This window comes from Martes martes, assembly GCF_963455335.1.
Source record: "Martes martes genome assembly, chromosome: 8".
Taxonomy (NCBI): Eukaryota; Metazoa; Chordata; class Mammalia; order Carnivora; family Mustelidae; genus Martes; species Martes martes.
Window position 1 is genome coordinate 99,155,637 of NC_137895.1, and position 26,278 is coordinate 99,181,914.

The 26,278-nt window shown below is 45.3% G+C and overlaps 1 protein-coding gene across 1 annotated transcript in view; it reads right to left on the reverse strand.

Moving 5' to 3' along the window:
• The window catches only part of LOC308347141 (uncharacterized protein C12orf56), a gene marked incomplete at its 3' end in the record, with an annotated part of 92,129 nt that extends 80,610 nt beyond the window's left edge, over positions 1–11,519 (reverse strand). Inside the window, exon 1 of the mRNA XM_080810280.1 lies at positions 10,214–11,519. Coding sequence (XP_080666406.1) covers positions 10,214–10,465 — 252 coding nt within the window. The 5' untranslated portion in view covers positions 10,466–11,519. The remainder of the gene's footprint in view (positions 1–10,213) is intronic.
• Positions 11,520–26,278: the final 14,759 nt, after the last annotated feature.

Below are 26,278 nucleotides of genomic sequence, written 5' to 3' on the forward strand. Positions count from 1 at the left end.
GGTGAACCTTTATATGTTCATCCCACCCTCCCCTGTACCGCCTTCTCTCACCAAAAAAAGGAGTATGTCACTTCCTCTTCTAGGTTCCCATAGTATTCTGTTTATTATATCTAGTCTCACATTTTGTTATAAGTATCTGCTTATAACTGTTTTTCTTCTTTCTCATCTGCTTACCTTCCTCTCTAAATTATGAGTTACTCAAAAGCACATACCACTTTTTATTCCCTTATATATTTGTTGTCCCTGGTAATTCAAAACATTGGTAGAATACCCCATATAAAATCTAACATCCATTCAATAGAACTGTGCTGTGTAGAAAGAAGAAAAACATAAACCAGAGGAAAAGTTGAAAGGGAAAAACTAAAGGCCTACATCATGTACTGGGCCACAGTTTGGAGGTCACTTTACTTCACGGGACATTAAGTAGTAATTAAGTAATTAAGTAAGGCCTCAAAAGAGCTTAATCATGAGATATCTTTCAACTTTCATGGTTCTTTCTGGACCTAACTTCCTCTCTGACAGCAGACTCTCCAGTGTCTAACAAAGAAAGGAAAGCAAGTACTAAATTAATTCACTCAGATTTCAATGTAATGAATTACCTGTTCCAAGAGTTTTTCAGAGCAAACCTGAAGGAGGACCAGGGGTAAATCCAAAGGATTCAAGCTACTGATAAGATAGCTAATCAATACAAGGAAATCTCTTGAATGGATTTCCCTCCAATTAAACCACATTAGCAATACCTATGTCACACTGTACATAAGCTTGTTCCTAAGTAGAAGCTATTTTTACATTTAGCATTTGGCAAATCCTTCCAGTGTCATAATTAAAAAACTCATTGTAGCCTCCACCAGGTGGTTTTTTTTCCCATTATACTCTACCTGGGCTTTAGTGTACCGATCCCTAAGGAAGTCTGAGTAGCTGAGCTTTTTTTGGAACCTGTGAATATTGCTGACAAGAATGATCTACCCACATATTCCAAAACCAATTACCAGTTTGGAGAATTGAGCACTTTCCCCTCTAATACTGGAGACTCCTTAGATTATATCAGTGTTTGGCTAGAAAAATCATTGCCTCTGGGATGAGCACCACAGCTAAGAAAGACTAAAAGAAAAAAAGCTTTAAAGGCTTGGCCCTCTGAAAAGGATGCACCTTTCCAACCTGCATCTTTCCAACCAAACCTGTCCTTGAACATCATCAGAAACAGCAATGACACCAGTCTGGACTCTGAAGGACAACAATCTCGAGTACAGGGAGGTGGTATGGGGAACGAAAAGGGTGTTTTATTTTGAATGTCCTTCCTGATAGCCAACGCCCAGGAACCCTGTAATCTCTATATTATGAGGTAACCATGTTGTCTCTATTGCAAAACCTAAGAATGTCTACGGAAATTTGGAACTTGGAAACCAGGAATTTGTAGAAGATCAGTTGTTCCTATGTGCATAAAGAATGCTGGCTGTAAGATCAAAAGACCTGAGTTTATATTCCAGCTCATGTTTTCTGAATATGACCTTGTAGAAGTATTTCCTCTTTCTCTGCCTCAGTTTTGCCATCTATTAAAAAAAAAAAAAAAGACAGTATCACCTTCCTTATAGAGTTAATAAGATTATATGAGATCTAAAGTATTTGACCCAAGGACAGCACATAGTATATACCCAATAGATATCTATTACAATTAAGGACTGATTGTTCATAAGAACCTCAGTAATGCGAGACTGAGCCAGATTCATGGCCTACTCGGCCTCGGTATTTGTCTCTGATGCTGGCAGCAAGGGGCATTTTGGGAGAGAAGAGAATGTGCTTTTTTGTTATCTCAAATGAATAAGGCTTTATCTGAAAATATCTTTAAGTTCTTTGACTACCTCTAAAATAATATGTCACTCATGAATGGATCTACATCAGTTTTCATATTCATATTTGCAACTGGTAATGAGTTCTCTTTTATCAAAATACTACTTCTAAAATGCTAAGGGATATCCCTTACATTTTGTTTTTTAATTGAAGTATAGTTGACACTCATTAATTCTTTTTTTTCTAAGTTTTTTAAAGATTTTTTATTTGAGGGGTACCTGGTTGGCTTAGTTGTTAAGTGTCTGCTTTTGGCTCAGGTCATGATCCCAGAGTTCTGTGATGGAGCCCCACATTGGGCTCCCTGCTCAGCGGGAAGCCTGCTTCTCTCTCTCCCACTCCCCCTGCTTGTGTTCCCTCTCTCGCTGTCTCTCTCTCTCTCTTTGTTAAATAAATAAATACATAAATAAAAATAAAAAAGATTTATTTGAGAAAGTGGGGGAGGGGCCAAGGGAGAGCGAAAAGCAGACTCCCCACTGAGCACGGAGCCTGATGCAAGGCTCCATCCCAGGACCCCGAGATCATGACCCGAGCCAAAATCAAGTGTCAGATGCATAACCAACTGAGCCACCCAGGCACCCCTTGTTTTCTATATTTTGTGAACAATTCTTTTTTTGTTTTGTTTTTTAAAGATTTTATTTATTCATTTGACAGAGAATGAGAGATCACAAGTAGGCAGAGAGGCAGGTAGAGAGAGCGGGGGAAGCAGGCTCCTTGCTGAGCAGAGAGCCTGATGCGGGGCTCGATCCCAGGACCCTGAGATCATGACCTGAGCCGAAGGCAGAGGCTCAACCCACTGAGCCACCCAGGTGCCCTTTGTGAACAATTCTATATTTATCTTACCCTTACTCTTGATTTCATAGTCTTGGTTCAGATTTTTTTCTATCCACTTTAATTTCAGAGAATAAAAGCACCCTAGGCTTTTAACAGTTGATTATCTGGTTTCTAATTCATCCAGTTCAGTACATCATGGATACTTTTGAGTTCCCACTGCAAGGTGCAAAACTGAAACATGCAAAATCTAAGATGGAGCTTCTGTTTTCAAAAAGCTTAGAGTCTCCTGGATATTCAAGAAAAACCTTTTTTTTTTTTTTTTAATTAATGATCTGCTATAACCTAGGCAGCTGTATCTATAAAGTCAAAGCATTGGTTCTGGAGCCAAATTACTAGGGTTCAAATTCTGGTTCTGCCACTTAGAGAATGATCTTGGGTAAACTGCTTAAGTTCTCTATACTTCAGGCAGGTTTTTTAATCTGTAAAGCTAAGCTACAGCTAAGCTACCAATATTACCTGGGATTGTTGTAAAGATAAAGAAGTTGTTCCAAGTTAAGCACTTAGAACAGAGGCTGGGTGGCAAACATTAAGCACTCAGTAATTTGAGGTAGATGTTAGAGCTGTTCACAAATATTCCTTTCTCTCTTGCAGACACATGGAATGCATATATAGTAGGGTCACATCCCCCCTCCTTTTTAAAAGATTTATTTTTTTGAGAGAGAGAAGAGATAGAGGGAAGGGTAGGGGAAGAGGGAGTAGCAGGCTCCCTGCTGAATGGGAAGCCCAATATAGGGCTTGATCTCAGGACCCTGGGATCATGACCTGAGGGGAAGGCAGATGCTAAACTGATTGAGCCACCCAGGCGCCCCTATTCTCCCCCTTTTAAGTTAGGTGTGGGCCATGTGTCTGACTCTGGCCAATGAAATGTGAGAAGTGACATGTGGGTAGAATCTTAAAAATCAGTACATAATTGGGGCGCCTGCGTGGCTTAATCAGTTAAGTGTGTGGTTAAGTGTCTGGCTCTTGATCTCAGCTCAGGTCTTGATCTCAGGGTCATGAGTTCAAGTCCCACATTGGGCTCTGCTGTGTGTGGAGCCCACTTAAAATTGGTACAGGATTTGGCAAGTTAATTTCCCTCTGCCATGGTGATTAAGTAAGCATGTGCTGAGATGGTGCCCCAAAACTAAGAGGTGTAAGTAAGTATCACATATCTTGTGACTAAGATGAATGGAGCCTCTTGCCAATCCACAATGGACAAGTCACTTGAATGAGACAGACTATGTTGTGTTAAAGCACTAAAGACTTTGGGGGGTTTTGTTAGTGAAGCTTAACCTGGGCTATCTTGACCGGTCCACTATCATTCTGGGTGCTGGGGGTACATCAGTGAATCAAACTGATGAAATGTTGCCCTCATGGAGTCTCTCAGCATTCAAATACAATATCCAAACTATTCTATGCAAACAAACTATTAAGAAACCAAAATGATAGATAAGAGATTACCACCTCTTTCTTCCTTCCACAATGAGAGTTTTGAAAGGCTGCAAATGAATCAAAATAGGAAAAAAAAAATGCTAGAGAAGAAAAGAAGCATCGAGGAAGGGTGTTCTGGCTACGATGGCGCGTACAAAGGCCCTGAGGCAGGAAAGAACATAAAAAGTTCAGAGAAGAGTGGGAGATAAATCAGAGATAAAGGAGTTACCATGGAGGCTCTGATAGGCAATAAGGAATTTGAAAGCTAATGGAGATTTTTAAACAGAAGAATGATATTACTTAATTTACAATTTATGTTTAAAAAGATCATCCCAACTGCTAGATGGAGGAATGAGTTTAGAGGCAACTCCAGTGGTCTAGATAAGGGATTGGATAAGTGGCATAAGTAAAAGCAATAAGAAAGGTCATGGCTCAATACATTTTGGATGAGAAGTGACAAGGTTCAGAACACACTCCCCCAAAATATAGCACCTTGGTATACTGAATATTTTGAGCTGAAAGAATTTGAGAAAAGAGCAGATACAGGAAATTCTCTCTGACCTTTCTCCACCCTGCTCCATTGAAGCAGGTCTAAGAGAGGTGCCCTCCCTGTACCCAAGACAGGACAGTGAGAGGAATCCAAACAGCTCTCGCTAGTTTTCCCTATTCTTAGTCATACCCCCTTTTCTGTACTATCCCATTTTCCCATGACTCTCTATTCTTCATCAAACCTAATATTAAACACACACAGATTTATTTCTTCAGGTCTTCATTTCCTTATAAAGGCTTCCATGTCATGTAAAATTTGTATTAAATCAATTTGTAGGCTTTTCTCCTGTTAATCTGCCTTTGTCAGTTTAATTTTCAGACCCAGCCAGGAACCCTGAGAGGGTCGAGGGAAACTTTTTCCTCCTCTACACAAATCAAGGAGGTATACTGATTGTTGGATGTGGGGAGTGAGAAAATTAAAGCTGATGGAAGATGTTACTTCCTAAAATAAGGAAAGTTAAAGGAAAAGGAACAGATTTGGGGGGTGAAGATCAGGAATTCTGTTTTTGGACATATTAAACCTGACAAACCTACTGGGCAGATTTTCAAGAAGGATAAATGAGATAATGTATTTAAAACCCTAAATATATAATCAGTGCTCAAAAAAAAGTTATTTTCTTTCCAATTTGCTAAATCTCCTAAATTCAAGTGCCCTAATATAAAAAGAGAAGATAATATCTATATTACAGAATCATTGTGAGCCTTAATAGACTTACTATGTGTGAATAAAGGTTATCAATAGTAACATGTAGTAGCTCTTACCATGTGCCAAGTACTGTTTTAAGTGTGTTACATTTATTGATGTAAACTCTAAGGAAGGTGCTGTTATCTCCATTTTATAGATGAGGAATGAAGGTGCAGACTAGCAGGTAAGTAACTAGACCAAGTCTACACAGGTAGAGAGCAAAAGCTGAATGAAAACGTATTATTAAAAAATGTATTATTAAATGCCCCCAATGTGTATGGCAGTTAATAAATGAAGAAACAGATCATGTTGAGTTTTTAACAAATAGTTATTGACCATCTCCTCTGTGCCAGGCAGTGTTCTAGGAACCAGAGATACAGCAGGGAACAAAATGGGCCAAGAGTCCTGCCTGGTGGTCGAGCCAAGAAAAAACTCAGAGAAAGAATGATGGGCTTAGCCCAGAAACATGTTAGCTCTGAATACACAAGTGGGCAAAGTGGGGATCAGTTGGCAAACTCTTGGAGCCCTTTTAATTCACGGTCTGTGACCTGTTTCTGTTCAAGCCAAGATGTTTTTACTTTTTTTTATTTTTTAAGTAAACCCTGCGCCTATCATGGGGTTCAAACGCACAACCTTGAGATCAAGAGTGACATGCTCTACTGACTGAGCCAGCCAGGCACCCCTGTTTTTACATGTTTTAAGAGAAGAGAGAGAGGAGGAGAGGAAGAGGAGGATTATAAATATGATGATCTGAATGACCTTGAAGGGGGAGAACATGTTCACCACGAGCAACAGGCCAGGATGTAAAACGTACATTTGTTGCCCAGTCGGGAAGCCACATGGAGCCTGGGATGGCTGGAGAGCCCATACTCACTGGGAGGAGTGGTGAAAAGACAGGGACAAAGACAGGTAAGAGGTTAAGAGTTTAAGAGGTGAAGAAAGACAGGTAAGAGGTTAAGAGGTGAAGGCTGCTGGATTTGACAGATTTGTTTTTCTTGGTAGGTGATGGTATGGCATTGAAAGTTAGTGAATTCATAGAAAATTCACTTCTGGGTAGTAGCTTCTTGCACTTAAAAAATATGTATTTAATCTTAGAAGAGTTTAAAGAAATGTTTTGATGCCCACAAGAGCAGAACTCTAGAGAATTCTTCCAAAAGTAACTGTTAAAGAAAATATCAGCCTTAGAAACTCTTTGTTTTAGGAGATGAACCATATCAAACACCAATGGAGATCTCCCTGTGTGCTTTAAACTCATCTTTGCTGGGAAGGAAATCTCAGTTTTATCCAATGCCAAGTTCTAGCCTAATTTTTTTGTTGCTGTTACCTTCCATTTTTCTTTTGGAAGGGGAGAGTGTGGAATTTTATCTGCATATTTGCAAATTATATTCTGAAGTCCTATAACCGCAAAACGTGTCATGAAATAAATAAGGAATCTGGTCGAACATGGAACCAGGAGGGCTGGGGCGCAGAGGTAATAAAGGATGGGTTGGCTTAGGGGCTTTATTACCATGACAGCTAGAACAAAGGCAGAATGGGAACCTGAACCGGCTGAAAGTTAAATAACCAAATGTGTACAGTAAGATGAGAAAACCCTTGAGAATGGAAAAGGATGTCTAAAGAGTTGGCCTTAGAAAGAGGACAGCGCCCTAAAAAAAAAAAAAAAAAAAAAAAAAGAGAGTAAACAGTTTATCTTTCAAGGAAGGAGGAACTGCTTCTAAAAAACAAAGCTGCCTGGCACTGAAATCATGTAATTGAGGGCACCTGGGTGGCTCAGTTGTTAAGCCTCTGCCTTCGGCTCAGGTACTGTCGTCCCAGGTCCTGGGATTGAGCCCCATATTAGGCTCCCTGCTCCGCAGGAAGCCTCTCTCTCCCTCTCCCACTCTCCCTACTTGTGTTCCCTCTCTTGCTATCTCTGTGTCAATAAATAAATAAAATCTTAAATTAAAAAAAAAAGAAATCATGTAATTGAAGTGACTGATGCGTTAGCATGGGTAAGAGACAAATATATGACATATAACACCGAAATCAGGAAAATTCTCCCCATTGTGCTGTTAAGTAAGGATTTAATGTTCATAGAGGGATGGCTAGTCAACTACACCTGTGGCTACTAATTGGTACTATACCTAGTACCTTTACCAGCAATTCTGTGATACCCATACATCACTCACCTGTGAAGCTGTCCAAGCCACTGAACTATAATAACCCTAGAATTATTATATAAAGCCTCAGAAAAAGAGATGGTTAAGGCATTTGTACTCAACTTGATTATATTTATTTCTCACTGAAACAATATTTTTTAAAATGATTACCAATTTTTTAAAAAGATTTCTTTAATTATTTGAGAGAGGGAGAAAGAGAGAGGGCAGGGGAAGGGGCTGAGAGTAAGAGTCCCAAGCAGACTCCCTGCTGAGTGGGGAGCCCAACTCAGGTCTCAATCTCACAACCCTGAGATCATGACCTGAGCCGAAACCAAGAGTCTCATGCTTAACCAACTGAGTCACCCAGACGCCCCAATGATAACCCATTTTAAACAACATTAATAGGAGGGGGCACCTGGGTGGCTCAGTCGGTTAAGTGTCAGACTTGTGATTTCAGCTCAGGTCATGGTCTCAGGGTTGTAAGACTGAGATCCGAGTTGGGCTCCTCAATGGGTGTGGACCCTGCTTAAGATTTTCTCTCTCCCTCTCCCTCTGCCCTCCTCCCACCCCCAGCCCCCACCCCCCGCCCCCACTCCCCAGACAGGAGCTCTCTCTCTCTCCCTCAATAAACAAACAACATTAATAAGAAACATTTCTGTATGCATTTGCTACTGTAACATAGTACCACATAATGTGTGGCATTAAACAACACAAATTTATTCTCTAATAGTTCTGGAGGTCAGAAGTCCAAAATGGGTCTCACTGGGCTAAAATCAAGGTGTCAGGAGGAATGCATTCCTTCTGGATGCTCTAGGAGAAAACCTGTTTCCTGTCTTTTCCAGCTTCTACAGGCTGCCCAGATTCCTTGGCTTCTGGCCCCTTCCACCTTCAGAACTAAATCTCTTGTGCTGCAACACTCTGCCTCCCTTTTCCACTTTTGAGGATTTTGTGACAACTGTGGGCCCACCCAGGTAATCCAAAATCTCCTTATTTGACTTACTTATTTTGCCTTCTTTCTTTTCTTTTTTCTTTTTTTTTCTTCTCTTTTCTTCTTTCTTTTTGGTTTCTTTGTTTATTGGACACTTTTTTTTTTAAAATCTCCCTATTTTAAAGTCAGCTGATGAGCAAACAACCTTAATTGCATTTGCAACTTTAATTCCTCTTTGCTATGTAATGTGACATATTCACAGGGTTCAGGGATATCCGCTGGGGGCCATTATTCTTCCTACCACAACTCTATTGTGCAAGATGGACAGCCAGTCTATGCTGAAATGCTGAAATCTTAGATTTGTTCATCACCTTTACACATTCCTCTATATGCCTGAAAGGTAACTTTTTTTTTTTTTTTTGAAAGGTAAATTTTGTACATAAAGGATTACCAGACGAATTGGTACACCTCTTGGGAGGATTCTTGGCTTGGAGGCCTAGGAAACTTTACTGTACTTTTCAGATTCTGACAGCTCAGAAAGAATGATATATAACAGTTGGAATACATATACTGTCTTGTCTGGGCAGGTAACAATATCCTAAAATCATTTCATTTTGTCAAAACAATAAACATTTACACTGCAGATAGTAGAAAAAGCCAAACATTTAATGTTTAAAAAGCATTTGATAAAGGACATAAATTTTTTAAATTTTTATTTCAAGAGAATGAAAATAGTGAGGAAAAAAGCACTTTTGCTTCCAACTTTTACTCAAAAAAAAAAAAAAAAAACAAACCACAAGTAAATTTACGTAGTGATATTAGCCCACAGAGGTATTTTAAGGAGAAAAAAATAAAAGCATTTTTTTTTTCACTAAATTGTATCCTTTTCTTACAGATGTGTTCCAAACAAGCTATGCTTGTCTTGGCAAAACAGCCCCACCAAGTCTTGCCAACTTCTCCTTTGGGAGATGCAGAGACTAAGGGGCGGGGGGTGGAGACCAGAGATGAGGCTAGACACCTGTCCCCAGTGGAAAAAGGAACACACCTGGAGAACAACTCAGATTAAAGGGAGCCAAGGTGGGGGGGACAGGAATTGGAGAAGAGACTGCTTCCAATCTGTTGCTGGTTTATAAAGTAAATTTATTCCTGGAGGAAAGGAATACAGTAGCAGCACACTAAAAACTGGGACAAGGCGTGTGTGTGCCAGACTATCTTCTTCAAGAAGTTTTGAAGCCTAGTTTGGATCAAGTGACCTGCCTGAGATTGCCGGGCGTCCTGTGCTCATCCCATTCATTCACTCACTTACTCATATCGAGCACCTAATGCGCTCTAAGCACTGTTGATAAAAAAGTAATCAAGACATAATAGTAACTTAGTACACTGCATTTATTTGCATTGGTTTGGGGCTTTTTTTCTCTCCCACAGCAGCTTCTGGGAAGGGGCCCTATTTCATTTTTGCATCCTCAGTGTCTAGAACAAGTGACTGGCACAGGCTAGGCACTTAATGAACGAAACAAAAATGACTTTAAAGCATACTCTTTATAGGGGGCTATGTTCTCACACAGGTAGCCCTATTTGGGGGGACAAGGGATGACCAGTACACATGATGAGAAGGGGCAAGGTATCTTTATTCGGAGTACATAAAGCAATCCACAGTTTTCCTGTGGCTTCTAGTCCTAAAGCAAGTTTTAAAAAAGTACGGGAATCCAGGGAGGGATGGGGAAGGTCCGCTTCCTCCTCCCTCTTCCCGCATACTGAGGGCTGGAATTGGGGGACCCAAGAGGGGAGTTCTCACGAGCCCGCCTGTCTGCCCGCGCTCCTCACCAGGTCAATGGCCACGACGTCCCGCAGCGCCAGAGCTCGCCGGATGGACTTGGGCGGGTTCTCGGTCAGGTAGATGAGCCGATCGCTGAGCACCACGTACTTTAAGGTGTGCTTCTCCGACTCGGACACCACGATGCACGGCTCGTAGGCGCGGATGGCGTCGTAGACCTCGGGTGGCAGCTGCCTGCGCAGGAACGCGTCCAGACGGCTATTCGTGTGCGAGGGGAAGCCAGACCTTGCGGGGCCGGCCATGCGCGGCGCCCGAAGCCCTGCCCAGTGCCGGGGGCGGTGGACGCCTCGGCCCGGCCCCGCCTCCACGCCGCCTGCGGTGGAACCCGCGCGCGCCACAAAGCCGCCCGCCCCGCCGCCGCCGCCAGCTCCCCCGGCCGCAGGGCCCCAAACTTGGGTGCCGGTCCAACAGTGGGCGGGGCGAGGCGCTTCGGGTGAATCGTCATCGAGCACCCCGGGGGCTGCGGGGCGGGTATTGAGGGGCTCTCTTCGCCTTCTGCTCACAGCAGCCCCAGCACCCCCGCCTGCCTCGGCTGTCGAGGACCAGGTCGTTTCTAACAGCCGGTATTGATAAGGGCATCCACAATTTCAAACTGGGTTTCTGTTAGAAACGCGATGAAATTTACCGATTTCTTTTAAATAGGCAGAACAACCCTAGAATCCTATGAAGACCAATCACACAGATTTAGCACTTGATTGTAACATTGCCTGATACAGCCTTCTAGTTATTCATGGGTATAAACGTAGATCTTTTCTCCAACTAGTAAGCGCTCTCTCTGAAGGAAATCTTATACATTGATTTGGCATGCCCAAGCCTAAGGGGTAATGCTTGTCTTCCCAAGGTCCAGGAAAAAGCCCTGTAGACCATCGGAGCTTGATCTGTGTAGGATGAATGAATGGGTGAGGCCGGCATCTTGAAAAGCTGAAGACCGAAGATGGAGGAATGCTAATTGTGCACCCTTAAAAGTACTGCTTCCTTTTTTCACAGATCAGGAGTCACTTACTATAAATGAGGTTAGCATGATAAGAAGGGCATAGCAGAAACTTGCCTCTAACAACCCCACGTAACACAACTTTCATTTTAACTTCAAATTCTAGAAAAGTCATTCTCGCTGCCCATTCATCCAGAGGAATAGTACACATTTGTGTGTATTTTTGCTCCAGCTACCCACAGCTCGGAACCACATTGTGTATTCTTTACTGCAGTTCCTATTCTCCTCCTCATGTTTTACCATTGTACACTGTATGCTATAAACAACTTCAAATCTCGTGGGAAAAGTATAAAATTAAAATACATAAGCAGATACTGTAGACTAAATCACTGCAAAAAGGAACCGGGGAGAAATGTTGGGGTGGCTAACCAATTCTGAGGAACTCCGCAGAAGCCAAGAAAAGCAGTATGTCTTTTATTGGAGAGATTGTATTTACTGACTAAGGAGAGAAGTGCCACCTGCTGACAAAATCTTAAATGACTAGCATTCCAAGTTTTCCTGATAATCTGATCAGACATACATCTGACTCTTCGTAACATCAAAGGTGGATAAGGGGGCCCCAGAGGCATGGACTGTTTCCTCTAAAATAAAGACTATCCCCTGTCTAAGCCACTTGAAACAGTTTGTTGCCTCAAACCAAGAGAAGGCAAAGCCCCTTTTACCTTTGCCAAAGAGCTGCCTCCCAAGAGCCATTCAGAGGCAAATGGCTAGGTGGGAAGTGAAATGTGAACCCCATTGAAGGGGAAAGACCTCACTCTAAGTTGCTCTTTAGTGTCCATCAGGCTTTTGCTCCGTCTGCAGGACTAACAGATACAAAATAACTGCAGCAGAACTAGAAGAGACAGTACACCTGACCTACCTGCTTGGTGACGAGGCCACTAGACTTGACAAACATTAAGAGGAAGCGCACCCAGAAGGAAATTTAATGAAAGGATTGGTGGCTCAGGTGACCTCAGTTAAACTTTCAGTGTTGTGACAGAAAAGGCAGTGTCATGGTTTCCAGGCATTTAGTGTTCTCTACTGTTGCCAAGGTAACAATAAAATTCAGATCGCAGGAAAGGGCGTTAATGCAGGGGATAGATCCAGAGCAGGTTTAACCTTCATAGCCCACCTGAAATCACCCACGCATTCAGCGACCCTCACGGACACGAACTCCAGCCTGAGTGACCGTCCAACACCTGCCCTAACTTCAGATCCCAGGGAGCTCACCTCAGTGTCTGCAGACTGGACCTGCCATGCCCTAGGCCCTATCCCTAGCCCTAGCTTGGGTTTTCAGGCATCCGTCCCCAGAGGCCTGGCATTGAATCCCTCCATATGGGGACCCCTGAGCCAAAAACCAGAACTCCTGATGCTCCCCAGGAGGAAACCTTGCTTTTTGGAACTGGGTAAAACACTCAGAGTAGGAGAAAACTTCATGGGCCCTGAGGCCACGACCACTACTGGAGGTCGCCCTGGACACAAACCCACATTGTGACCCTCAGCCTGAGCCCCATTTTCAACTCAGTCCCCTGGGGGGCTCACCCCCAGGGCCAGCAGAATGGGCCTGCCATGCCCTGGGCTCTAATCCTAACCCTAGGGTGGATTTTCAGGCATCCGTACCCAGAGGACTTGTCTCGAGTCCTTCCATATGGGGGACCCCTGAGCCACAAAACAGGACTCCTCCTGTCCCCCAGAATGAAGCCTTGTTATTTGGAGCTGTGCAAAACACCCAGAGCGGGAAAAAAACTTCATGGCCCCCGAGTCCACCTCCTAATTCGGCGACCCTCATGGACACAAACTTTAGCCTGAGCCACAGACTGACACCTACCCTAACTTCAGATCCCAGGGAGCTCCCCTCAGCATCTGCAGATTGGGCCTGCCATGCCCTAGAACCTATCCCTAACCCTAGCCTGGGTTTTCAGACTTTAGTCCCCAGAGTCCTGGCCCACAAGCCCTCCAGACTGGGGACTCCAGAAACATACCACAGGACACTGTGCCCAGAAGGAAACCGTGCCCTATGGAGGTGCACAAAACCCCAGATTAGGTGAAGCCTACAAGGACCCTGAGGTCACCCCGACATTCGGAGGCCTGCTGTGGACACTTTGCACATTCTGACACTCAGCCTGAGCCCACCCCAACCTGATCGCCCAGGATAGCTCGCCTCAGGACCAGCAGATCTGTCCCACCATGCCCCGGGGCCCTAATCCTAACCCCCAGAGTGGGATAAACCTTCTTCGCCCCCTGAGGCCAGCACCATATTTGGCGGTCCTCATGGACACAAACTCCAGCCTGAGTGACTGCCTGACACCCACCCTAACTTCAGATCCCAGGGAGCTCACCTCAGTGTCTGCAGATCGGGCTTCCCATGCCTTAGGCCCTATCCCTAACCCTAGCTTGTGTTTTCAGACTTCAGTCCTCAGAGTCCTGGCCCACAAGCCCTCCAGATTGGGGACTCCGGAGCCACACCACAGAATTCTGCCTGCCCTCCAAAAAGGAAACTGTGCCCTATGGAGCTGCACAAAACCCCAAATTAGGAGAAACCTGCTCGGCCCCCGAGGACACCCCCACTTTCAGATGCCCCCCATGGACACTAATGAACATTCTGACACTCAGCCTAAGCCCCGCCCTCCCCTTAGCCACCCAAGTAGCTCATCACAGAGCCAGCAGATAAGGCCTGCCATGCCTGTAGGCCCTAACCCTAACCCTAGCTTGGGTTTTCCAAGCATCTGTCCTCAGAGGCGTGGTGTTGAATCCCTCCATCTGGGGGACCCTGAGCCACAAAACAGGACTCCTCCCATCTCCCAGAATGCAACTGTGCTATTTGAAACTGCACCAGACCCCCAGAGTGGGAAAAACCTTCGTGGCCCCCCGAGTTCTCCCGCACATTTGGCAGCCCTCATGGTCACAAACTCCAGCCTGAGTGACCACCCAACACCCACCCTAACTTCAGATCCCAGGGAGCTCACCTCAGTGTCTGCAAAATGGGCCTGCCATGCCCTAGGCCCTATCCCTGACCCTAGTTTGTGTTTTCAGACTTCGGTCCCAGAGTCCTGGCCCACAAGCTCTCCAGACTGGGGACTCTGGAGCCACACCACAGGACTCTGCCTGCCCTCCAGAAGGAAACTGTGCCCTATGGAGCTGCACAAAACCCCCAGATTAGGAGAAACCTGCACTGACCCCCGAGGACACCCCCACTTGGAGGTCCTCCATGGATACAAACTCAAGCCTGAGCCACAGCCTGACAGCCGCCCTAAACTCAGACCCCAGGGAGCTTGAATCAGCGTCTGCACATTAGGCCTGCCATGCCCTAGGCCCTAACCACATACTTCTATCCCAGAGTTCTGGCTCCCAAGCTCTCCAGACTGGGGATCCCGGAGCCACACGGATTACACAAAGCACAGCATTCTTCCACTATTCCATCCTCAGAACAAAACTGTGACTGTCCTCGTCAGTCCTGCGTGCAGGCTGACAGCCCTGCAAAAGCCAGACACCTTCTTGAGAGCACTCAGCCTCTCATGCCTGTCCTAGCAGGTGGAGGGTGCTGTCTCCCCAACTTCTGTACCAGCTAGAGAATACTTGTCTTGCTATACTCCATGGAAAAGGCATATTCTCCATCTGCAAAATGATGGACGGTGAAATGCCAAGGATTCCCCACACCTTCTTGAACCTAGATAAGTTGGAGATACATCTTGGCCAGAGCTACTATCCCCAACCCCTCGCCGCCCCCACCCCCACCCCCTTCCCTTGTGCAATGCAGACCAGTTTCCATCCACCTTGTTCATTCTCAGCCATTGGCTCTGCATAGTAGTACAGTTGTCCTGAGGTGCTGGGACTGAGGTGCTAGGTGCTAAGTCAGCACCTCGGACCCATTTACTATCAGAAATTAATACTCATTTTATTAGAAGATGCATCCCAGAAGATCTTGCCACCATGGCCATTAGAAAAGTCATTACCACAGAGGTCCTAACAGCCTGTTTCCATGGCTCCACTCCCCAGCTCCAGGGATTGGCTCATTCATGAGTATGTGACCTGGTCTCAGCCAATGAGGTGGGAGGGACCTGGGGTCTCAGCCTGCAGAACGAAACATGGGGTGGACCATCCAGGCCAGGGGCTTTTCCATCACAACTGCAGAAGTGGCCTAGGCCAGCCCGAGCCAGTGTCATAGAGGCCCCAGGAAGCCAGGTGCTCCATAACATTGCTGAGGTCTCAATCAGACTCGTCCTGAAGCCCACACATGCTAGAGCCTCCGCTAACTCGGGAGAACCCTAAATGTGCTCATGGTCTTGGCCTGAACAAGATGACCATCTGTGTGGTACATAACCCGCAAGATATACCCACCAGGCAATTGGGACTGACTCAGCCAAACAATACCCACATGGAATTCAACCACAGACAAACGTATTGTGGGAAGCTCGAGGTCTACAGAGAAAAGTGGGAGAATTCCTGAGGTCTTAATTGTTGGCCAATCTCACTCTCATATTTTTTTCCTTTTGAGTGGAGAGGTCAGGGGTCAGGCAAGATAGATCCCAGTGTACTCCTACCCAGCCACTGGAAAAGTGTAGTCCCACTCTGCCATTGGAAAAGAAGAGCCCTCTCTCCCATCCTCCATCATGTTGCAAATCTGGGGTGTGGGAAACTACCACCCATGGGCCAAATGAGGCCTCCCAATGTATTCTGTAAATCAAGTGTGGCGTGAGTTATGGATGGTCTGTGGCTGCTTTCAAGCCACAATGCAAGAGTGGAGTCATTGTCAGAGAGACCTCGTGGACTGCAATACCTAACAGGAAATCTTTTCAGCGGACTTTACAGAGAAGTCTGTGCCGATCTCTGGTTTCAGGATCATGTCCCCTCCTTGAGTAGAACGTAGTTCCTTCTGGGTAAAATCTAATTTCTTCACCCCCAGAGGCAAGGACTTCCATCCTCTTAGCCAGAACACCATGTCATGCCTCCTCTATTGACACCTTGAATGGCGCATCTATAGGTCTGCAGCCCAATGAGAATTCACTGTCGATTACATGGCAGTGATGCTCAGAAATGGAGGTGTAAGTGTGAACTTGTGAGTGTGAGCATGTGTTTCCTCTTTGTTAGCCACCATGTGCAAGGAGAATACAATACAGTAGCATGATTTCTGTCCCACAGGAATGTCCACGCAATGTGCTTATTATGTGATCTCAGAAGGAAGCCACCTTCATAGACCAAACTTCCTCTGGGAGGACTTCCAAATCCCTTGTCCTGGACATTATGATCCACCGAGCCTGGGGGCACAGAGAGGGACAGAGACTCCCCTGATCATCAGGGTTTTGAAGGACACCTGCTGTTGCAGGACAAAAGATCCTGAAACCATTCATTCACCCGTCATCCAGCCAGGAATCTGTGAAAAAGATCTACTCCAGGCAGAAAGGACAGAGCGAGAGACAACAAATGACAGCCTTGTGTGACAAGTGCCACTACAGGGGACACTCAGGAGGATGGGGTGGTGTGCAGGGTTGGCCAGAACTGGGAGTAGGTGGACGGGGAATACTCCAGGAGGGTGATCACAGCTGTGTCACAATGGGGGATGCTCGGGAAGACCGGGGGTGTGCAGGGTTGGCCAGATCTGGGGGCAGGGGGACCAGGGGTGCTCCAGGAGGATGTCACAGCTGTGCCCTTGTGTGGCTACACGTGTCAGTGTGACTGGGCATTGGCCAGACCGGAAATGACAGCGCGGGCGAGGGGCGGTGTCCCTAAACTGTCTTCTGCAAGGCAAAAGTTCAGTAACGAGATTTCTTTCAGTATGATTACATGTCACATGCATCTATGAGTTCCTAAAGCTGATTGTGTAGAACATGAAGTACGTAGTTGGCCATTGCTTTCAAGCCCGAGGTCCTGGGGGCAGAGCACACTTGATATTTCTTTTGCTGCTTTCAGAGTAGGATGACTTTTCCTGCCTTAATCTCTGACCTAAGGACAGGGAACGAAGGCAACACAGACCTAGACATCAAAATGTCAACAGAAATCTGCAAACCCAAGTTCTCCCAGGAGTTAAAGATTCAGGACCAGGCTGACAGAAAGGGGAGGCAGACAGCAAGGAACCAAAAGAACATGTCACGTGCATGTGAGCTGGCCCACTTGTATACCTGTTGGAAGCAAGCCATGCCTGGCAGGAGGGAGCCCCACCTGCACCTGGTCCCTCTGTTTGCTGCCCTTGAGCAGAGCAGGGGATGGGCTGAGCTGGGTGTGGCTGTCGGGGGGAGATAGCCAGCTGGCCACAGATGCTACCTGCCAAGTACCTGTAGGACCAGCTCCTGGTCCTCAACTAAGATGAAACAATCGTTATGTGTAGTGACCTATTTCTGGGGACAGGTCATGTGCTCAGTGCTTTGGTGACTATATCTTCTCCCATTGTATTTAAAACAAAAAACAAAAAACAAAAAACCTTAGGCAGGTAAGATTGACCTACAAAAAGCTGCCCATAGTTCATGTATGTAACTTGACCCTGACCCTAACCCTAATATCTAGTTAAGATATACTCGATTTACAATATTGCCCATAAATTAGAGGATGGTTTTTAGGAGCTAAGGAATTCAGGGACCAACCTTCTGTCTTATTCTCCCTCAAATCTGGTAAATCAGAACACATTTGGCCACGTGCTATCTCAACAGTGGCCACACGGGGGCAACAGTGAGTACACAGCGCCCCAAACCCCACCGCAAAGCCCGTTCTTCCTTCATCCTGTCCAACCTTGTTCATTCAATGTTTACAGATCATTGTATAGATGATGAAAAGTGTGACTTTGCTGAATTTTTTAAAAACCAAACTAATTCAACCTGTTAAGAAGAGAAGATGTTTTCTAAAATCTCAGAGTTGGCGAGCACGTGAAGGCCCAGGGGCCTGGGAAAGGCTATGACTGTGGAATCTCTTCAGGCCTACTTAGGAAACAAGGATGGCTTCTATTCCACTTCTTTTCAGGAAGCATTTGTGTCCACTACCAGCCCTGAATCCACACAGAATGCTGCAGCTCCGAGGAAAACAAAGGAGAATCAACAGTCCCCAGAAGCAGAGAAAGAGCCACCCCAGGAACCAAGAAGACAGACCATGAGGGCTCTGCTCAGGCCAATTTGCATTTCCATGGATCCTCTGGAGCTAGAATCCCCCCAGTGCCCCTGGGGGTCCTGGGTCAGGCCCAGCTCACATCCTGATGCTGCACTGTTGGAACCCATGACAAGCCTCCTGATCCCTTCCTTTAGGAGACACCCCCAACCCCCGACAACTCCAGGCTGCTTCTTGGAACTCCCATTCCCCTTTCTTTCTTTCTTTTTTTTTTTTTTTAAAGATTTTATTTATTTATTTGACAGAGAGAGATCGCAAGTAGGCAGAGAGGCAGGCAGAGAGAGAGGGAGAAACAGGCTCCCTGCTGAGCAGAGAGCCCGATGCAGGACTCGATCCCAGGATGCCGAGATCATGACCTGAGCCGAAGGCAGAGGCTTAACCCACTGAGCCACCCAGGCGCCCTCCCATTCCCCTTTCTGACCCCATCCTTCACTTTTCCCATCACTGCCATAGTATAGAGTACCTGTAACTACTTACTATTCTGTCTTTTAAACGTTTTTTGTCATGTTTGCTGGGAAATGATACCTTGCATCATCTACCGTGATATAGAATCCCTTGTTGAATTGCCTGACTTAACTGTGGACTCCGAGTGCCCTCGCGGTGTCATGGGGCTAGTGTCCGGGGCAAGGTCCTCACTAAGTCGGCTCAGTGCTTGCAGTGAAGGCCTGACCCAGGCACTGCTGTTTTTGTGCAAGACACCACAGCCAAAACCTTGCTTTGGGTTCAGAATTGCTCATGGCCCCTCAGCGACATCAGATGGCCTGGGAGCACACCCTGGAGACATGTGCTAGTGCAGTGTTGCCCTGGGGAATCTCCATGGAACAGCCATTGTGTCCAATGGGGGAACTCCATAGGAGCAGGGATGATGGGAGTCAGAACTCCTGAGGTAGAATCCATCTTGGAGATTGCCCAGAACTTCCTAGGAGTTCATTCCATAGTCTTGCATGAACCAATTAATCTAAAAACAGTCCTCATTTTAGAAAAGATGAGCCTGAAGCTCCAAGGAAGTGACTTTCCTAGGTCACATTGGCAATCAGCGAAAGAGCCAGACTGAGATGGGAGATGGCCTCCAGCATGATCCCCAGAGTGGCTTGAGCTACAACTGCAACCACCCATTGATCTTTCCTGGACTCCCAGACTCTCCTAGGATTCCTCATGGGGCATATTCTGGGAAAAAAGGTCATGTCTGGGCCCCAGAAACCTCTGACACTGGTTATAACGAGACTCTGGGATGTCAGTGGAGTCCCAAGCCATGGGCCCTCTCAGAGTTTGTCTGCAAAGATAGGTTTGGTGGGGGGGCGCCTAGGTGGCTCAGTAGGTTAAAGCCTCTGCCTTCGGCTTGGGTCATGATCTCAGGGTCCTGGGACCGAGCCCCGTGTCGGGCTCTCTGCTCAGCAGGGAGCCTGCTTCCTTCTCTCTCTCTCTCTGCCTGCCTCTCTGCCTACTTGTGATCTCTGCCTGTCAAATAAATTAAAAAAAAATCTTAAAAAAAAAAAAAGATAGGTTTAGTGGGAAGCCCACATGCTGACAGAGGATAGAGGAAGATGGAAAAAGCTAGGGAAAGAGGGGGTGCTCATATCACATCTGGCCCCAGATAACACAGTGGTGTCCAGCAGGACTCGCCCCCAATTTGCCCCCCAGTGCCTTCACAAAATTCACACCTAAGGTTTAAAGTTGAGCTCCATACATAGGTCATGAGTGCTCCAGCTAGCTCAGGGAAGCATGGCACAGGATATAATCGAGCCACAGCCTTGACAGATGTATATTCATGGAGCAATAGCTTTCTCCAAATATATTCTGATATGGTAAAAAAATTCATGGATAAAACATGGATATTTTTTATTAAAAAGAAAGCCATACTTGTTCAATTAACAAATATTTATGGAGTGTGTACTTAGTGCAAATGTATGCCTCTAGTCCCACCCTGGGGCTTACAAAGAGCGTGGGATATAATCAATGGATCGAAAATGGGAAGGAATGCAGGCTAAAGGCTACGAGAGCCATTCTATTCAGAGACGCTGATTAAGGAAGGCCCCTGAGAGGATGCTTTTAGCCAAGACCAGAAAGACAGGGCCAGCGAATCATCTGGAAGAAGAGTCGCAGAGCAACTCGATTTATACTTATTTTGACCACAAAACATAAATGTCAAGAAATATTGTCTTAAGTGTTGCTTTGGAACATTTGGTTCCTCTCCATAACCATTTGGGTTACATGCTAACCTATACTCACTCTAAAATACTCTTAAGATAAGATAATGTCTGATTTAAGCATGGACATCTTGTATTAAAAGGCCGATAAATTAAGCCTAGACAACCCTAGCAAACACCACAGAACATCACAGGGCAAGGGAGGGAAAACTGAATGGGAAGTCATCAGAGAGGGAGAAAAACCACGAGAGACTCTTCATTACAGAAACAAACTGAGGGTTGCTGGAGGGGACGTGGATGGGAGATTGGGTAACTGGTGATGGACATTAAGGAGGGCATGTGATGCAATGAGCACTGGGTGTTATACACACCTGATCCATTATTGAACACTACATCTGAAACGAATGATGTACTATAAACTGGTTCATTGAATTAAAGTTAAACAGAAAGAACTCAAGAAAACACTCCTAAAAATTTGTATGAAACCACCAAATATACTGAACAGCCAATGTAATGTTGAGAAGAAAAACAAAGCTGGAGGAGTCATAATTCCAGGTCTCAAGTTATACTACAAAGCTGTAGTCATCCTAACAGTATGGCACTGGCACAAAAATACACACAGTGACGAAGGGAACAGGATAGAAGCTCAGATATTAACCCACAATTATGTGGCCAATTAATCTTCCCCAAAGCAGGTAGGGTATTGAAAAGGAAAAAGACAGTCTCTACAACAAACAGTGTTGGGAAAACTGGACAGCTACGCACAGAAGAATGCAACTACTCTGCTTCCTTACACCATACAGACACGTAAGCTCAAAACAGTTTCAAGACCTCAGTGGAAGACCTGAAACCATAAAAATCCTACAAGAGATCACAGACAGTAACTTCTTGATATGGACCAAAGCAACATTTTTCTAGACTGTCTCCTGAGACAAAGGAAATAAAAGCAAAAGTAAACTACTGGGACTGTATCAAAATAAAAAGTTTTGCCACAGCAGAAGAACTAGGACGAAGTAATAATAATAAGACAACCTACTGAAAGGGAGAAGATATTTGCAAATATCCTATGCAGTAAAGGGATAGTGTCCAAAATATGTGGAGTGGATAAAACTCAACACCCAATAAAGAAATAATCCAGTTAAAAAATAGCCTGAAGACATGAACAGACATTTCTCCAAAGAAGAAATACAGGTGGCCAACGGTCCCATGAAAAGATGTTCACCATCACCCAAGCTCAGGGAAATGCAAATCAAAAGTATAATGAGATATTAGCACATATTGTCAGAATGGCTCCCATCAACAGCACAAGGAACAGCAGGTGCTAGGAGGGTGTGGACAAAGGGGAACGCTCGTGCACTGTTGGTGGAAAAGCAACCTGCAGCAGCCACTCTGGAAAACAGCATGGAGGGTCCTCAAGACGTTACAAATAGAGCTACCCTGGGATCCAGCAACCACACTACCGGGTATTTACCCAAAGCATATGAAAACAATAACTCAAAAACATACATGGACCCCCATGTTTCTTGCAGCATTATTTACAAGATCACAATATGGAAGTAACCCAAGTGTCCACTGATAAAGTGCTAAATGAGCTGAGAGATGTGTACACACACACACACACACACACACACACACACACACAGTGGAATATTACTCAGCCATAAAAAGAATGAAATCTTGCCATTTGCAGCCACACAGATGGATCAGCAGAGGATTATCAAAAGTGAAAGCAATCAGTCAGGGAAAGACAATACCATATGATGTCACTCTTGTGTAGAATTGAAGAAACCAACATACATAAATAAACGGGGAAAAAAGAGACTAACCAAAATACAGATTCTTTTTTTTTTTTAAAGATTCCATTTATTTATTTGACAGAGATCACAAGTAGGCAGAGAGGCAGGCAGAGAGAGGGGGGGAAGCAGGCTCCCCGCTGAGCAGAGATCCCAATGTGGGACACAATCCCAGGACCCTGAGATGATGACCTGAGCCGAGGCAGAGGCTTAACCCACTGAGTCACCCAGGCACCCCAAAATACAGATTCTTAACAATAGAGAACAAACTTACAGTTACCAAAGAGGAGGTGAATGGAAGGATGGGTGAAATTGATGAAGGGGACCAAGAGTGCACTTTTCTTGATGAGCAGTGAGTGATATATAGAATTACTGACTCACGCTCCTGTACTCCTGAAACTAATATAACACTGTATTCTAACTCAACTGGAATTAAAATAAACAATAAACAAGATTATTCTTTCAGTAATCTATTAGAAAAAACTTTTTTTTTTTAGAAAAAACTTTGATACACAATGTTCATATGTCCTACTTGGGAGTATTTTGTCATCAATATTTATTCATTCTATGCCTCGAATTCAAATTTCACTAAACTCTTATATTTTACCTGTTAATCCTAGCCCACAGGAGCCATGGTCCCTTTTCGTCCAGGATCGGCACCTGTGCATTCCAGAGAGTGTAAGTAGAGAAAGATGCCGTGTCATAATCCAGAAAACTATCACTGTTTCCGTTTTAGTATGAGGGTCATAGAGTGTGGGACAGGTTTCAGAGCTGGTTTGTTCTCTATCCTGGATCACTAATTCAGTGGTCATGACTTGGATCTATTTGGCTGTTAGATTTCCTGTGGACAAGCTTGCTTTGAAGCACATCCATAGAAGACACAAAGGTGGGTGGGCTCAGTGCTGGATAGGAAGAGGGTCAAGTACAGACAAGGGTACGATCCCTCCCCTGATCCAGGAACTGCCATGGGTGCGGGTATGGGAGACAGAAGCAACGGGAAGCCACCAAGGTCACCAGCTGAATGCTGGAGGCACAGGTCAAGGGATCTTGTGATGTGGGGCATGGAGGCTGCTCTGAGCTACCTCTGGGAGGGAGAGGGGGGAAGGAATAAGGAAGAGAAACTGCCTGCCGCTGGCCCATGCCACCTGCCCACCACTCTTGGCACACATCAGTCTACACTGGTGACACAGCCTGGGCTCAGGATGGGCTGGCTCAGGTCCCTCAGCACTCAGTGGGGCAGCTGGCTCCAGGGCTCAGGGACATGCAGAGGGCGGTGGCGGGAAGGCTGGCCCTCCGAGCTCATCCCCTCTTTGAGCAGACGGCCCTGCAGGACTGCTAAATACCCACTGAGATGTTCAAAAGACATGCCATGGATGAACTCAGGCATGGAGAAACACAAAACAATATTGGTCTTTAAGGTCAGAGCTGTCACCTGAGGAAGTATGACAGTTTCCCTGAGGAGAACTGAGGGGAGGGCCGGCCAGGCTGAAAAGGAAGATGTGGCTCTCCTGATTGGGGAACTGCAGCCTCTTTCCAGGGCAGGGCATCATCCTCACCTCAGAGGGGAACGATGGAAGTGTTCCATTAGGGGACTGACAGAGCTGCCTCTTGAGAAGGCTACCGTGGCATCGGCTTGCACAAGGCAGAGGATGAGGGCCAGATGGAGGGAGGGTAGTACCCCAGGGGGCCATGGGGCAAGAGCAGAGGCTCATGACCATGAAGATGATGAAAAATAGGAGGTGGCAGAATGGGAGCCCCTGGCATGAAAGTGCCATAGGCACAGTGCCCACAGCTACAGTGACTGGGCACCTTCTGTGCCAGGCACAGTTCACTTCAATGGATTTCAGTTTAGTGCTGAACACAACGCTAGGAAGTGTGCACCACCACCGTCCTCCTCTCCCCATGCTGCTGCTAGGAATCACAGTCACCAGATCCCAATCAGTTTTCATGGAAACAGAACACTGGCTCCCACCACACACTACCCGTCTGGTGTGACCCTCCTGCCTGGCCAGAGACTGCTGTCTACCTGTTTCCATACAACTCAACAGACAGGAGGGTTTCCCTGAATTCCACAGGTTCTGATGAGACAGACCACAGACCCCACTACCCCACCCTCTACCAACACCACGTGGGTCACTTGGGACCTCAGCTATTGTCATGAAACTCACCATGCCCTGTTCCTGTTGCTTCCAACAGAAAGTTGGATTCTGATGCCCCAATTTACCATATGTCCCGGTTTATGACTTGGGGCCATGCCATGAATCCACATGACACCTTTCTGTTAGAGAAGGCCACCCTGCACCTCCTGGAAAATGTTTCTAAGGAAGTACAGGTGCATCAGGGCTACAGTGTGAACAGTGGTACACAGCTTACGTGGTAGTAACCAATAATTCTAACAAGGGTTGACCACCTCCCCCTACCCAATCTCACAAAATCTTCCTCTGTCCCCATGGAAGTTATGGTCTGCACTCAGAAAATACCCCAGGGAACTAACCTTTAAACCAAATGCTCCCTTCATGCTCTGGTTCAAATCTTGTCCAACCACAATAGTATGAAAGTAGAAATCAGTCACAAGAAGAAAATGGGACAGTCACAAATGTGTGGAAATTCAACAACATGTTAGTAAACAACCAGTAGTCAAATAAGAAGTCAAAAGAAAATTTAAAAGTACCTTGAGACAAATGAAAAAGAGAACCTATGAAAAGTTGTGGGATGCAGCCAAAGTAGCTCTAAAGGGGAAGTTCATAGAAATTCAGGTCCTCGTCAATCCATCTGAAAGCTCTCCAATAACCAACCTAATATACATGGGAAAGAAGTGGAGGGGGTGGGGGGAGACAAGCAAAGCCCCAAATCAGTAAATAGAAGGAAATAACAAAAAGGAAAGTGGAAATAAATCCAATGGAGACTAAAAAGACAAAAGATCAATGAAAATATGAGCTGCCTTTTTTGGAAAGTTAAACCAAACTGACAAACTTTTAGCTAGAAAGAGAGAGGGCTCAAATTCAATGAGGAAAGATAATTGATTCCTGTCTCACATCAAAATCCTGGAGGAGAATACAGACAACAACCTCTTCAGCCTTGGGCACTGCAACTTCTTGCAAGACATGTCTCTAAAGGCCAGGGAAACAAATGCAAAAATGAACTATTGGGACTTCATCAAGGTAAAAAGCTTCTGCGCAGCAAAGGAAACAATTAACAAACTGGGTGTGGTGCATAAACAATGAATTCTGGAAAACTGAAAAGAAACTTTAAAAAAATAAATTAATTAAAAACAAAAACAAAAACAAAAACCTAAAAGACAACCTACAGAATGGGAGAAGATATTTGCAAATGGCCTGACAGATAAAGGTTTGGCATCCAAGATCTACAAAGAACTGCTCAAACAGCCCAGAAACAATGAAACAACTCAAGAAATGGGCAGAAGACATGAAGAAACACTCCTCCAAAGAAGACACACAAAATGCCAACAGTCCATGAAAAAATGCTTCCCATCAATTGTCATCAGGGAATTCAAAACCACAATGAGATACCACCTTCCAGCATTTAAGATGGCTAAAATTAACAGGACAGGAAACAACAACTGTTGGCAAGAATGTGGAGAAAGGGGAACTCTCTGACACTGTTCGTGGGAATGCAAGCTGGTGCTGTCACTCTTGAAAACAGCATGAAGTTTCCTCAAGTTAAAAGTAGAACTGCCCTACCATCCAGCAATTGCACTCCTGGGTATTTATCCCAAAGATATGGATGCAGTGAAAAGAAGGGGCACATGCTTCCCAATGTTCATAGCAGCAATGTCTTTAAGAACCAAACTGAAAGGAGTTGAGGTGTCCTTCAACAGAGGAGTGGATAAAGAAGATGTGGTACATACATACCATAGAGTAGTATTCAGCCATCAGAAGGGATGAATGCCCACCATTTGCATCAACATGTATGGAACTGGAGGGGGTTATACTAAATGAAATCAATCAAGCAGAGGATAACAATAATCACATGGTGTCACTCATATGTGGAACACAAGGAATAGGGTGGAGGACCACAGGGGAAAGGAGGGAAAAC